At 37.5% G+C, this 16,354-nt stretch overlaps 1 protein-coding gene across 4 annotated transcripts in view; it reads right to left on the minus strand.

Moving 5' to 3' along the window:
* The window catches only part of PLEKHG1 (pleckstrin homology and RhoGEF domain containing G1), a 125,763-nt gene that overhangs the window by 74,290 nt on the left and 35,119 nt on the right, over positions 1 to 16,354 (minus strand). For all 4 annotated transcript variants that reach the window (XM_071435664.1, XM_071435683.1, XM_071435673.1 and 1 more), the window contains exon 3: positions 13,683 to 13,757. In XM_071435664.1, the coding sequence (XP_071291765.1) occupies positions 13,683 to 13,731 (49 nt within the window). In that variant the 5' untranslated portion in view covers positions 13,732 to 13,757. The remainder of the gene's footprint in view (positions 1 to 13,682; positions 13,758 to 16,354) is intronic.

Here is a 16,354-nt window from a genome sequence, read left to right on the forward strand (position 1 = left end):
AGAGGTCTCTTACATAACTTTTAGAAAATCCTTCACTGATGACTTCTGAGCCTAAATTACAAAATCCCACTTTGCTTGAAACAAATCCATTTCATTTTTGAATGTTTCCTAATGTTCTTCTGGTAGGTAAAAAAAAATAGGAAAGAAAAGAACCCACAAACCACCAACATTCAGGGTTGTATTACACACAGGAACTAAAAACGTATTGCGCTTTTGTTTGGTAAGTAGGCCACAGATTTCTTTTTCTTAATTCTGAAACCCATCCAAGCTAAAAATCTGAGCTCTTTTTGAAGCTTTGATTAGTGGTTAGATTTCAGTGGCACATATACAAAACCACCCTAGAGCCCTCCCTTGCATATTAATATTTGCAATATAACACACAAAGAAAGAAAGGTGGGCACCTAGGTAAGAGAGAGACCAGCCCTTAGCTTCCTTCCAGTCTACTTTAGCAACAGCACCTCTCCATCAGGAGGTACTTCTTTGGCAAGGAGCTACAAAAAGCAGTCCCAATCCTTCTCTCCTTTCTAACTCTCAGCCAATCTGATTATCAGAGTTTTCAAGTACTCTGCCAAGGTACTGAGAAAAGATCACAGGATAAAGTCTAACAGCTACAACTGTGTGATTTAAGAACGAAAGTGACTTTAAGTCATCACTTCAGTACTGTTTCCTCTAATTACTGGATCATTTCCTATCTGGACATTTATAGTTTTTGATTATACAGCTGCTAAGATACCTGTGATCACAGATGACTGCTATATTCAACAGCATCCAAAGTTCACAGCAACAAAGTGAGCTCAAAGTAGCTTTTATCTTCCTTTCTGCTTAACCCTTCTAACACCCTGCACTATTATATGGTAATGCAAGTTACTGCTTCTCTGCAAACTCACAATACCAGGGTGGGCAGGGAAGAACATTACAAAAAAACCCACCCTGGATTTAAAAATTACCTGTAAAAAGGGCTCTGTTGGCATAGTTTTACTCTGTAACCTGAATGCCATTCAAAACATTTATTATCATTTTGGACTAGCTCAGAGATTTAAACCAGGGACTGCTCCCTTTTCCCTACCAAGAGGAAAAAAGAATAGAAATGTAAAAAAAAAAAAAAAAAGGAAATAAATTAAAAGAGAGATGTAAAAAGAAAAAGGGAAAAGAATGTGCATTAATTACAAGGTACTGACTGACCTGGATTAGCCTTTATTCCATGTCAGCAGAAAAGAATTCCGAACATCTGCATCAATTACAAGGACTGCTGTTCCAAGTGAACTTCTTGTGAGAAATAAATGAAGAAAATCAACTTTTGGCTTGTTCCTGTGCCTAAGTTTAACCCTGTGTAGTCTACTAATGAGATAGTACCTTTCTTACAAAGTCTTTCACATTATTTTAGGAACAGAGCAAAGAAACTCATCAAGTTTCTGTCTGTACACTTTAATTCCAAATGGCAGGGGACCAGTTTTCCCCTATTTATAAATAATCCTAAGCATCTTAATCAAGTGGGAATAGGGAAAAAATGCCTTCTAGACAAATGAAAAGATGTGCAGGATTTCAGTGCACTCAAGCTCTAGCATTTCTAAAAGAACATCCAAGAATTGTAAAGATTGCAAAAGACATGAGAAACATGTGCTGTCAGAAATCCTACACTGTGACAACAGGCAAAAGAAGCTCCATCTGTTCAATTTACACAGTCAACAGGTACCTGTCTGAGGGTCACAGCCATTTCTTCAAACAAAAATTTAATAGTTTAAGCTAAACACACAGACATGTTCAGTCTAGGAACAGGATTGAACTGATGTCACAATTAGGGATAAAAATCTTTTTGTCATGGTTGATTCTACAATATGTTATTGCTTAAGAGACTAAATCTCTTTCTAAACAGTATAAGATCCCAGAAATAAAACCTTTGCAATTCAGGTCTTCAGCTTCCAAAGATCACATTTTGCAGGGGATAGGCTCACACACCTATTGCAGTACTTCCAGGTTTTAGAAACTTCTAGACACCTCTCCAACAGGTGTTAATTCAGTGTTAATTCTCTTCATCAGGAAGTCCCCAAAACTCCTGTGAGGACACAAAAATTCCCACTTTTCTTCATACACTAAATCCAATAGGTAATATGTGTACTGACAAGCAGAATTACTGCTGAAATCAGCACTGGCATTAGAAGAAAGACCAATTAACATCTACAATCAAACCATACAGTTTTCATTACTTTTACTTTTATCATTTTAAATTTCAGCTTTATACACGGGATGGAACCATCAAAGATAATCAAATACAGGAAGTCTCATATGTAATGGTTTTGCAGTTCTTCATAAAATCAAAGTTAAGACAACAAAGATGTCATCTCTGCAGGGACAGACTGTGCATTAAAGCCAGATGAAACACTTAGAAGCCAAGACCTGGAAGATGTTGCTAATTTGAAAAAAGGTAGAAACAATTTAGTGACTTGCCAAGTGTTACTGTACCTTGTTCAGTAGAAAGAGCGCATATTCTGTAAAACTATGAAGTGTTTCAGGTAAAATACATAGTAGCAGAACTTGCTTAAATGGAAAATGTACTTCCAAATACATAATGTACTGGTAGAAAAATTATATCTGATGTATAAAGTGAAATATCAATTAGTTGTGCTTCTTGACAGATAGTAAAAACAACTATGGGCAGAAATGTTTGAACTGGGATTTTCATATATCTTTACAAAGTAACAAACTAAGTCAGACAAAAGTCAGACAAATACAGTACTTGAATACATCCAGACTTGAGGAAGCTTGCCAGAATGTCGAACTTGGCAGAAAAAGATTAAGCAGGATCAAGTCTGATCAACAGGCAGTATTTTCAGCTCTACGAGACTCAGGGGTGTTTTTGGTTGGTTGGTTGTTTTCTTAGTTTTCTGGTTCTTTTTTCTCCTTTTAATATGCATTCATTTTAGAGGAATTTTAAAAGCTTAAACCTGGAACCAAGAAGCTTTCCTGTACATCAGTGCTTACAAACACATCTGCTGTTTTATGTCAAAGGCAACCTAAATTTATTTTCTTTAAATTTAAAAATTTAAAAAAAAAAAAGGAATAGACATAAACCCTATATTTTTTTCCCCCTCCATACAGTATCTTCAGTGTGATTTTTCCTGCCCCACAAGCTTTCCTCCTCCCCATATTCTCTGTATTTCACATTAAAGATTTCCTGGTATGACATTATCAGTGTGGCCTTTCCAGCTCTTTTATTCACATGCAGAGAAGGGTGTGGGTAACTTATAAAAGTAGCTGTAAAGTAAACATGCCTATAAACTCTGACAATTTTATAAAAGGCAGTTATTTGTCTGTATTCAGGAGTGACAACAACGCAGTGACATTCTCCTACAATAAGTAAGTGCAAACTTGGTTTTGGGTATCATGGTCTTCAGTCACAGCAGTAATTCCATGACTTTTAAATTTGTGAACTTAAAAAGCTTGGGCAATAATTTTTATTCTTAGTAAGACTTTGACTTCCTCACCTCTCAAGAAAAGGGTCCACAGAAGCCAGCTATCCAGGTAGCCCAGCTGTCTTCTAAAAATATGAAAATCTAAATACAAGCTCAGCACCAACAAAGAAGTAGAAAATAAAAAACCAAAAACAATCCCAAAAAACTTCTCATTTATAAACACTACATTCTTAGAACACTAAAGAAATATATGAAGCAGAGTCAAATCCTGCCCCATCAGGGCTCATAAAAAAATTCACTTCTATCCAAACAAAGTCTAAACCACTATCTTCAGGCTGTTCACAAGAAAGAGGGCTCAGCAGTTAAAAATGTGTTGCATTTCTGGTGGTTTTGGCTCACTCTCCTGCACCCTGATTACACAAACACAGCCCCAGCTGGGGCCAATGCTAGCTCTGATAGGGTCATACCACTCCTCCCTGGTGGCCAGGAGAGCTCAGTGTAGCACAGGGCACAGGAACATGCTGGGACAGCTGGATTTAGATCACAAAGCTACTCCAAAGGCATGATCTGAATCATATCCACACGTCTGCATCTGTCTGAAAGACGTGTGGCAAAAGGAACTGGAGCTGCTGTATTAATACTGTAGATTCCAGGCAGGCCTGAAGTGATGAGCAAGTCGTGGTCTGTGATGAATGCACAGCATCCATGTAGGATACAAAAGTTTAAGTCACAACAGAAGATTGCAGAGGTCCAGCTGTATACAGAATCAGTTGTTCTGATTCTAAAGCAGAAACTCTAGCTTTCTGACTTGACATAGAAGTTTCTGGAAGCAGTGTACAGAGCAACTTCCCAGAAGCATAAAGCACTGTGAGTTCCCACTGCTGCTTCTCCAAATCAAATGAAGCTTGTCATGTCATCACGAGCCCTTCAGCTTTGGGTGTTGGCCAAAAAAACAGTACTTTCAGTACACCTGAAGCCTTGGAGAGCAGATAAACTTTATTGCTAGAAAACCTTAGGCATTAATGTAAGACCTGTTCAAAAAAGTCATCAGTCCCTGTCACCCTGGTTGTAGCCACATCTTGCAATAAGAGCTGAAGAACTGTGACAAACACTGGAACTCAGGTTCTCAACAGCATTCGATTTCTTCAGCATGTTAAATGGAGGCATTATTTTTCTTCAGCATTTCTCTTATGAAACACTTAAAATATTTCTAGGCACTTCATTAAATGCACAACATTGACAGGAAATGTGCAAAGAGACAAATATTTTTATTTGTAGGTCCTAAAATTACTATTTGAAGATGTAACCTGAAACCTCAGTGCTGCAACGCAACTCACCATATAGCTCCTCACATCCACTGATTACTCCATAATTACAAGGAGCCATCTCCTTCCAGGATTGTAGCACAGTGCTCTTTTAAGACTAAATTCCCAAGAAGTGGGGTCCAGGTATGTAAGAAGATGCAGGTATGAGTTTTTTCCTTCAAGAGGTTGAAATAAGAGGGGGTGGCAAGCAGCAGAACTAGCCAACAATCACTAATAACGAATATGGATTTAAAATACAATCAGGACATTCTTCATTAATATTTCTGAGGAGAGAAATGAGCAACAGTTCATGACAGACTTCACACTCAAAAAAGTCATCTTTCTGTCACATGTCTTCTTTCTGTCACAAGGATTACCTAGCTAACAGATGTCAATGGAATGGGTCTTTAAATACTTTGCCTGTTTCAGCAGGTCACAAAATATTTGTGTGGTGGGGTTGATGAGGGCAGCTTTGGGACTCCTTCAATTTCCTATCTGAAATTTGCCAAATGCTGTAAGATTAGACCAGTGTCTCTAGTTAATATTGCTACTTCTCTGAAGGGGAAAAGATCCTCAAAATTTTAGACAGCCTTTAAACAAAAATAATGTATTTTACTACTACTCAGTTGCGGAAAAAAAAATCACTAATGACATGAGAAAAATTCCATTTATACATGCCATACTTACAGTGTGAAGAAGGGTCTCTGTGTCTCTTTTTGAGTGACTACAGAGCTCCTAGGACTGGGATCTAATACCAAGATTCTCACAGGGTAGGTATCCTTACTGGGGCCAAACCTTGAATGCAGCCATTTGCTTTTTGGGAGAGTTGAAACAGAGTCTTATCTTCCTAAAGGATTTCCTGTTGCCTACAATTTGTATTCATATGGCAAAACCACAAAACATTCACGGCAGGATGTTCCATCTTTAGAAACACTGGCTGACTTCAGATATGACCAGACAGAACCAGCTCCTGGCCAGACATTAGGCAAGATTCCCTAACAATTAGCCTCACACATGACTTGTTTCTTCCAATATTGCTTTCCATTGTGAAACACATACCCTCACAAGAGATAAGATTTAACCATGAACATGAAATTTTTATGCAATGAAAAGTACAAATACACAAACTGATAACCACCCTTCTTAACAAACAGACATTGAGAGCAAGCATGTGGTTTATAACTATCTTGACAGAAAGTAGACAAAACAGAACCCAAATAACTTGGACTGCCTGGCTTTCCTGAACCAGAAGAGTCCAGATTTCCTAGGACAGAGGTTAAGCTCAAATTCTTACCACCTTAATAAATTTTTGGTCATTCCATCATTTGAAGCACAGGCTACATTGTGTGCATATGGGAAAAAAAGTGTTTACTTCACCTGGAAGCAGTGTCCCTTTTGAATTATTCTACAATATATATGTTGGAGGAACCATTGCCAAGATGTATGTAATGGAATTTCTCTTAAGACTCACTCCACAAAAGCCACAACTAAGAACAGATTGGAAAAAAATAAAATAATTAACTTCTCATGTCCTGAACTGCACAATTGGTTTTGCAGTGTATTCTGACCAAAGAGATGACCAGAAACTAATGTGGATATAATTTGAAGAATTAAAGTATCTTGTTTGCTCTTTTGCCTGCACCACTAATGGATCTGGGCAAAGTACAACAAAAGCAGCCTCCCACCTTTACTCCCCTTCCCTGCTCTCCTCAGCTTGCTGACTCTTCAAGAAGTTGACTTCAGGAGTTTGACATATCGCTTCAAAATTTTTTATTGCTCATAAAACATGAAAGCTACCTCCCCTTCAGGTTTATCAGCAAGCAGCATTTACCCCCCTTTTTAATCTAAATAAAACTACAGGGAGCCAATTAAAAAAGCAAAACTACAACTAAGCTTTCTTCTGTATATATTAATCTCTCAAGTTTAAATTTAGCATATCAAGGCCTCTCAGCCCAATTCTAATGTCAGTGGAATAGTTTAAAATTACTGCTAGACATATAACTGGGTAAATAACAAAAAATAGTGATACCTACTACTAGCAGGCTTACATTTGCTATCTATATAGCACCTGTCAAAATTCTTCAGAATCGAGTGGTCAATAATGGGGAGGTACCTGTGCTGCTGCAACTCAAACAGCAAAATGTGGTTTTATCTTTATTTTTACTACTTTGGATCTTTTGGTTTTAAGGATATGGTCAGCACAAGATGAAAGAATGTAACCTTGATGTTGTAATTTATCTTAAGAGTTGCAGCTCACTTTAATTGGTAGCACTTAATTCATTTTTGTCTGTTATCCTTCCACGTCCTTTAAGTTACTTTGGAAGAAATATGGCTGGGGAGGAGGTGGAATCAATGAATCTGAAAACAGATTTCTGGCTTGTCACTTGAATAAAGCAGCAAGGCAAAATATGACAGAAATTCCAAAAGGGAGGGAAAAAGTACAGTTCTGGGGATGAAAGCTGATTTACATTTAAGAAACTGTTGAAAGACTAACTGTTACTATTACTTATTTTCCATATATTAACACTGTGCAGTTGCCAGCAATCTGGACTGTGTTTCCACACAATGACTTGAAATATATCATAGTAAAGAAAAACACCTCAAACCACCACCAAAAAAAAAAAAACCAAAGCAAAACAAGCCATTATGAAACTGGCAAAGGAAACTACTTTAAATCAGCATTTTTAATAGGACAATTTTCATTATAACTGCCTTTTTAGGCTGTTTCAATTATTGCAGAACGGCAATTTAACACCTAGCAGCTGCTTTAACAATAACTGTTCTGTTTGGGGACAAAGTCTTCCCAATAAAGGAATCTCAAGAGAAGCAATGGCTATCAATCTCAATCTAGAAAGAGCAGATGCAAAGCATACTGCTAAGATCTGTAATCACAGAATAGTACATTTATATTTTTACACCAGGCCATGCACAGCTAAGACTCCAGTATTAGAGTGTAACTTCTCCAAAAACTATTATGGTACTCAAATTATTTTTAAACACGAAAAGGTAATTTAAAACTGCAATAGCTTCTTTTAGGATCAGCAGCACATTTCTGAGGTGATAAGCAAGACAGATGCTAAACATAACACAAAAATTTAAAAAACCTATTTATAAAGGAGTGTTCAATCAATCTTTTTGTCATGCATTTTATATACACAGCTAAGCTCAAAATAATTAATAAATTCAATAATTAGACACTCTTTATCATTCCTGATAGGAAAAGGAATTTTTACACTTCAATACACAGATAATTAGTATGCCACTTCTTTCTTTTCTCTAGCAAGGAGCCTTTGCTCCTCCAGGAATGTTTTGTTTTAGATTTCTCTCGATTTGAAAGATCAATTTAGAAATAAATTAATAACATTAGGACACAGAAGGGCTTTAAAGAAACTAGCTGGTTTTCATCAAGATGCATCACATTTGATTGCTTCATGCAAGCCACACTTAGCCTCCCTATTTCGAACTAGCCCAAATTGGTTATTTAATATGTGCACATTATGTGTGAAACATTATACACATAATTTTACATTGTATGTAATTTATTGATACAAAAGCATAAAAATGCATCAAACTCAAGTGCTACACTTCTTAATTGCTTGAGAACTAAGAATTAGTTAGCATTGAAACAGAAAAATATAAGTAATTCTTTGAAAATGGGATCACTGATGTAAAAAAATACTCCATCATTTCCAAACCTCAAGGTTAAGCAGTTCAGGCCACATAAACTTTTATAATTTGTGGATGACTGGTACACTGATCTTTGGCAGGTTACCAGCCAGTCAGGACACCAGGGAAAGTGCTCGGCATTTGAAGAACAAGCCATTCTACCTGTTAATGACCCAACCTTTGTAATCAGTGACTTAATCACCATGACATTACAGCAACTGCATCTTCATTTCTGATGGGGAGCAGGCTTTACTGTACTCAGACATTTCACAATGTTCAGAACAGTCTGCCTCTCACTGCCCTTCTCTGCCCTCGATCAAGACAGCCACCACCTCCTCCTCCTCCTCCTCTTCACTGAGCTGAGGAAGTTTAGAAGCCCATCTGGTTTCAGCCTGTTGGCGACTGAGAAAGAAAGTGGGACCCAGGCAGAGTGTCTCAGTGACTAAGGCAGTTGACCAAAGTGCTTTCAGGAAAATAGCCAGTGGATTCCAGGCTGTGGTTTAACGCCTCAGGCGCTAGCAGAGAACACGAGCTGTGCTGCACACGGACTGGCTCAGGCTCTTGGGAGCGCTCAACTTCTGCGGCCTGGAGGCTCACCCATATGTCAAGAGTTATGACAAGAGTCATTATGCCTTGTGACAACAGCCTTCAACCCCTTTTTCAAAGGAAGATGTGCCACCCTCTTGCAGCATGTATAGGGAAGCCAACAATTTAGTGAGGAGTCAGAAACAAAATACCCAATTTCATCAGCCTTCCAGTTCGCTTTTCTCCCATTTCCAATCAGATTTCAAATCTACTTAGGCTTCATCACCTCCTTTTATAAACACTAGGGGTTAAGAATTTCAGATATTGTCTTTATACAGAAACTTCCTCCTCCATCAAGATATGATTCTGGGGGCATTACACGCTGCTGCAAAATGAGCCTATGAATAGTAACTAAGGAATAACTTGGCACAGAAAGATTAAATTACTGGGGATAGTGAGGATATAAAAAGCATGTACTATGTTTTCCCCATCACTTTTCTAGCTTCCAACCATTTTCAGCTAAAGGCCTTTCCTTAGTTTACAATGGCTCATTTATTTGGAGCTGTCTTCTCTGGTCTCCCTTTCAACTCATGAGTTTTTAAAATTCACAATATTATTTTGCAGGGAAGTCCACAATGTCCACCATCTTCTGCATAAGTAGCCAAGGCCTTTTATGTTCCATTTCACTGACTCAGTGTCAGCACACAGATTTTTTTGTGCCCATCTCAGCCCAGTGATGTACCATTAAGCCTACAAGTGCATTATCACCACAGTTTCCTATAACTTCACATGCACATAAGATCTGAAAAAGCTTTAGATAAGATGCTTCATTTTCCCATCTATTTCTGTGTTTCTTTAAAAGGGGTGCAGTTACAATAAAGTGCAACAACAACTTTCTCCATTACACATGATGCACTGAAAGCCCACACAGCACTGGGACAAAAGGCAGCACTTCCTAACCCATACAACCACACCCTGGCATTCCTGCCATGAAAGAATCAGCCTTGGCAAAATCTGGAAGTAGGAATACTGATGCTATTTTCTTCACTGCACTTGAAGTGTACGATCCATTATGGCTGTGCTTGCATGTTTTTCCTGTGCAGTGTTGCACATTACAGCAAAAATAGCACACAAACCTAAGTCAGAGGAGTTACAAAATGCTATGAGACATCACAAGCAGCAACAGAAAGAGCTGGCAGGCTCCCACTAGTGCCATCAGGTACACAATGCAAGGAAAACCACTGCTTGTTGCTGTAGGATAATTTTACAATGACATAAGTTTGTTGTCCATAGGGATTTGTCAGTGGCTGTTTATAAAGTCCAGGTGTAACATTCATTTCCTTCAGGATGCAAGTGTGGACCATGAAGTTAGTAAGAGAGGATCCAGCTGTGGGAAGTCATGCCTCTTACTTAATGAAAAAGTTGGTGTGGGAAGAAGGAAAGGAAGAAGATTTTGTGGGAGTTTAACTTCCTCATGTCTTCTTCAAATATGCCTACTTTAAGGCACAGAAAAACAACCAGTCAAGCTGACTGGAGAAACTGAATAAAGGTTCCCACATCCATATATATTTTCTAAGTGTTTTGCATAAAGCTACTGCTAAGGTAGCACTTGACTGATATCCCAAAAACTTAGAGTCTGGGAATCTTCCAAATAGATACTAAGGTAGACCTCATCTGGTTTCTTTGAAGCAAGCCTAGCTATGTTACGAACAGCTGTTCATGGGTATCAGGACAAAAAATATTAATCCACTATCCACAGGATGAAACACTTGTGTTTTATGAAAAAACTTTCAGTATCATCAAAATTTTGTTAAGCTAGAGAAGGTTTTAATCCTATAAAACAGATAATTTGTAGTGAAAGAATTCTACAATCATTCCCCTAAATTTTTGCAAATAAGTAACTCCTCAGCTCCAGATACCATCATGAGCCACTGTGAATCACAGCAGCCTCTCTAAAGGAGAGAGCAGGAATTTGAGCTGTGGCTGGGGTGCTCCTGTCACAGCCTCGTTTCCAGTGGTTAACTATATCAGAAGTTTAAGAGTGATTTTTCAGCAAACACAAGCAGAAAAAAATGCCAATTCCTTTGCAAGCTAAACCAGAAATACACTCAATCCACTTCCTGGTATTGACATAGTACATTGTTCTAAATGCATCCATTGTAAATAGAATATAATAGCTTTGCCAAAGGAAAACGGTTAAGAAATAGTTATACGTGGATCATGGTAGGAGTTTTTTGTTTTAATTTGTTTGTCTACCACTCCTTGATAGCTAGACAAGCTTCTTGAAAAGTATTTTTCCCTGTGTGATATGCACACACTTCCATCTTTGCAACAACCGAATCTCCAGGTCCTGGGTTTTTTCTCCTGATAGCACAAAGCAAGCATTGACATTTATAAATACAACTGTTGACTCTAGAAGGTTTGACAGAAGAGGTGGCAGAAAAGCAAACAGTCTGCCCACCCACTGGGGACCCTCGAGTCAAGGACTAAGTTACAGTAACTTAATTACAGGAAACTCTCAATTGTCTGCTCCTGTGTGCTTCATGGCTTAACTGGAGTATATGGAGCAGTGGGTCAGGGGCAGGGAGGGGCACTGCTAGGTTAAAGCAACACTGGCTTTTTCAAAGTTTCCAGATAATCAGTTACTTGCCAACACTTTGCTCAACCCAACTTGACCCTGATGAACACTAGAGGTTAATTGTTAGAAATCTGTAACAACAAATACACCTTTTTCTTTTCTTTTAACCAATGACTGCAAGAATATTTCTTTTGGGGGAAAAAACAAGCAGTAATAAGTTGTTATGATTTCTGGAAATAATTACAAAAGTTCACATAAATGTTTATGCACATAAGGAGCATTGCTATCTTAATCATGAGAAATGAAACACCCACTTCTCAATTCTGACTCAGTAATACCAGCAAAATATTTCTACATACCAGTTAGCTGTAAAAATGCTAAGTAAATAGAGATGTATATGATCAAAGACTAACTATGGAAGTTTATCTTGTAATCCATGCTGCAGCAGCCACTGTCATATATGTCTGATCTTTTTTCAGTAAGCATTATCATAACATCTTTGAATGTATTTATTACAATAAACCAACACAAACTCTCATTAACTTCCAGCACTCATGACTTCATATCATTAGAATGTTTTATCTATAATAGAGCATTTTCATCAAGACATAAGTACAGGTCTCTTAAGTGCAGTTTCATCATTACTCATTAGCTCATCTTTTTTTTTTTAAATCTAAAAATTAGTTCCTAAAGAGCAATTAAAAACAAAGCATCCAGATTAAACCTGGATAAAGTTTTGTTTTAGTAAACATTGCATTTGTTAAAGCACACACACAAAATCACACAGAATATTCTGAGTTGGAAGGGACCCACAAATATCAGCAAGTGCAACTCTAATGTGACCAGCCCATACAGAGGCTAAAGCTGTGACCTTGGCATCATCAGCATCCTGCTCTAACCAACTGAGCAAGGATATTTCATACTGACTCTGGAATAACTTCATGACCTCTTATCACAACAAAGAAAAATTATAACTGCAATTTGAAGATGAAGATTCAGAATAATCTCATCATTTTAGTTAGCTATATTTTATTGTAGGCTTTTCCTTCAAGTGAACTCACTGCAATGCTTTTAGCATAAGCATTTATTTATAAGGACGACACACAACATGTGCATCAGAGAGAGCTCAGTCTTTAAAAGACTAGCTGTAATTGCTTCTCCCCTTGTGTGGACAGTTCTCCCAGTAACATATTAAGCTTTACAGTAAATTTTAAATGTAAATTTAAATTTTAATTCTCCCTTTACATGAAGAGAATTACTTTTCTCTACTATATTTGATGCAATTCTTGAAATTATTATTGCAGCTTGCTCCTCCATGCCTTTCAAATGCCAAAACTGAGGTTCAAAATCTACAAAAATACTTAAAACTAAATTTTGAGACCTCTGTCTTGAGGCATAGAAGAAACAATCCTGAGCTGTAAACTTCAGTCAAACTAAACCACACATTTTAATTAATATAGTCCTTGTGTGAGGACAGCAATGATCTAGAAAGCAAGGATATACAAGAACTACTATAGTTTAGACACAATACTGTCAGAAACACCTCAAAATGAAATAGCAAATTTCCCTTCACATGAAATAGGAAATTTTTATAAAATGCTTTAGTGACACATCCACCAGTGATTCTGGAGAAGGAATCAAGTTAGGCAGGGTTACAAAATTCTTCAACGAATGAATTTTCCCTGAAACCAAGTAACAAACCTTCAGATGTGGAAATTTAAAATTAATAAACCTCAAGAGGAAAGAAAATTGTCTGACTGAGCATTTCAAGATTCCACTGATTTAGTGAAAATCTCACAGACAATTTCTCCTTGTATCAATCAACCCACACCTACAATGTCAGCTTTGGTTATGTGAGGCTCAAGTATCCCATACAAAAAACTGGCTTCAGTTAACAAGGTTTCTTTAGCAAATGGGACAAAACATCTCCAATGCTGAAATCCTAGCAGTGCACTTCCCCATTATTATATATTTTAGTACAATCATGGATGTTGGGCTAGGGAGGGATGGAGAGGTTACCCAAAGACAAGTAAAAATTTCATGCTATCTAGATAAACATGCATATATAATACTAATCCAGCTCTCCTTTAAAATTAAGGCCAGCAAGGGAAACTCAGTCTTTAACTTCAAAAAATTCTTCACAGAATCCAAACACTTCTTTTTTTTCAATAGACAAAAGAATGGAAGAAAATTACTAACCTTCACTTCTGGACACAGGCTCTGTAGCACCTGGTGTTTTATCTGGCATCTCTGCAGACACAAGCTTAGTAGAACCTGATGGACACAAGGCAAAGGAAGAGTTCTCCATCAAAACCAGCACGTTTCAGCAAGGCACTCCCCTGCTCCACAGCCCCTGTGAAGGATGGGTTTTCAGCTTTCATCGCTTCTGTGTCTGTGTGTAAGAAGTGTAAACACACAAATTCTCTCAGGATTAACTGCAGTACCATTCAGGAGGCTCTCAGTTGGATGTTCTACCAGGTAGGCAGGCACAAAAGGACCCTCTCAGACCTGAGAGCACTTATTACATCTGGTGAACTTCTGCCTTTGATTTCACACATTTTTCTGCCTCAGTTAATTTCAAGTGAGAGGTCTGAACTGGGATGGAAGAGCTGCTTACACTCAGGTACTGCTGAAGTTAACCATAGAGTGACCATCTGGAGCGTCACAGCAGCCTGCATCAAACAGAAAATCCCCTAACTTAAAGCTTTACACCCTGTAGAGCACCAATATTTCTTCCAGCATAGCAGTGGGCAGAGAAAAAAAGGCTTCTCAGGAAGGCAGTGAACACGTCTCCTCTTACAGCAACCTTATGTACCCTCTGTGGTACTGGCCAGCGGTCAACATCTGGCCACCACACACTGGCTGGGATTTTGTATCCTCCTTTCCAGCACCTTTGAATATTTTCCCATCACCAGCAATGCTGACAACTCCATTTTACATAATGAAAGCCTCAAGATCAGACAGGATGCACCAAGACCAGACAAATCAGAACAAGGATGATTCTCTGTCTGAAGGAGTTTGTGTGGGACTTCACCTCAGCTGACAATTCACACAGTTCAGTGATGTGCACAGCACTGTACAGAGTGCACAGCATCAGAAGTATTCACAGTAAAGCCCTAATTCCTAAAGAATTTTGAAGATTTGGCATGCAGTTTTCAAGATAGCCATTAGATCCAGAGTTATTGGAGACCTCACTGGATAACCCTGCAGCAGAACTGAGACTGAACTCAAATAAATGGCCCTTTTTTCCTCCCTTTTAATTACTTTGCTTTCAAATTCATATAGCTTGTTTTGAATCCTGTCTTCAGACATAAAATGAAAACATTTCTGCCCTAATGTCCAATAAAGATCTTAGGTTTACATTACAACCAAACTATACAAAATTTGTAGGATTTCTTAAGCTGTTTAAGTTGTAAAATAGTATTTCAGGTGTGTTATCCAGGACAAGTATATTTGTCATATTTAGTTTACAAATATGTAAAATACTTAGAAATATTAGACACATACAAGGCTATAATCCACTAGCACTTCTTACGGTAGAAATTAATTTCTATTTAGCTGATGGAAATTCTACTAGATTTTCTATATGATTTTCTAGATCAGCCAATTCATCTCTTCTCAAGATAAAATCCACCATGTCTTACTCGGGAATTACTTTGTCCTTAACATAGATATTTCATCCACACAATAGTACATATAGTGAAGACTGTGAGCTAGCTAAACATCTTCTCTAACTCCCCCAAATTAATAGCTGTAATGCTTATCACCTGAAGGTCTGGGTTTATGAGTTCATAAAACTCAGCTGGACATTGCCACAAACTGAACAAACAAGTGTGACCACAACAGAGGCTTAAACAACTATAAAAATCTGGGGGTCTCCAAACTCCTCTATAAATCTGCTGTAAAACAGAACCCGCTCTCCACAAGACAATTAAAAAATTTATTTGTTCTTCAAACGGATTACTCAAATTTAATTATCTATGGTTATCATCACTTAACAGTTGGCTAGAACAAATACACCAACTAATTCTAAAACTTGGCAAGCTTGTGTCTAACTCTCTGCATTCAATGATGCACTACATATTCTCTGAACATTACACAGGTTTATAAATCAAATTTCAGCTATCCAGTGACTTACTAGTAAAGTTGATAGGAACCAGTTAATCACACAATATATTTGAAACAAAAAATGTCATCAATAAATACTGTATTTACTTTCTGTGATTAATTTTAAAATACAAAACCATTTTATTTAAATTTTAAATAAATCATTTAATATAACTTATTCAGGAAAAAATATGTTTAAAATGGAAAAACACAGATATCCACATATTTGTTTTCTGGTTTTGGTTGGTTGGAGTTACACAGACTTGAAATAAATGTTACGCAAACTTCACCATGAAAATGCTCACAGAGTCACTTACTAACATATTAATGACAAAAAAAAAAAAAAATCAGTAGTCTCAGAAATCATTTTGGGCTTCTTCACTGACATTTTGTAGAGGTGCTAAATAGAAGCAAGAAAAATGACCTTTTTTCCTTGCCTCTTCTGCCCTGATTTTTACTTACATAAGTCAAACCTTTCCTTGTCTAAAGTAAGCTAGCATTTTCTACTTGGCCTTCTAAGGAAGTGACAGCCTTGATTTTCTGCTATCTAAACTCAAAACCAGAAAGCAATTTTACTGCAAGTAAGACACACCCTAACAGTCATTTATGCGAATTTAATGGAGTTCCTGTGCTTATCCCTTGCTATGGAGTATGACCTATCATTCCCAGTACAAAACCAAGTGGGATTCAAATGGGCGTTGAATGACCTTGTCATTTTTAATAATGGAATAGTAACTTGAAAGCTGGATCATTCAATTACTGCA

Source organism: Agelaius tricolor, unplaced genomic scaffold (genome assembly GCF_023055355.1).
Source record: "Agelaius tricolor isolate 1412-34295 unplaced genomic scaffold, bAgeTri1.0.p SCAF_1, whole genome shotgun sequence".
Classification (NCBI taxonomy): Eukaryota; Metazoa; Chordata; class Aves; order Passeriformes; family Icteridae; genus Agelaius; species Agelaius tricolor.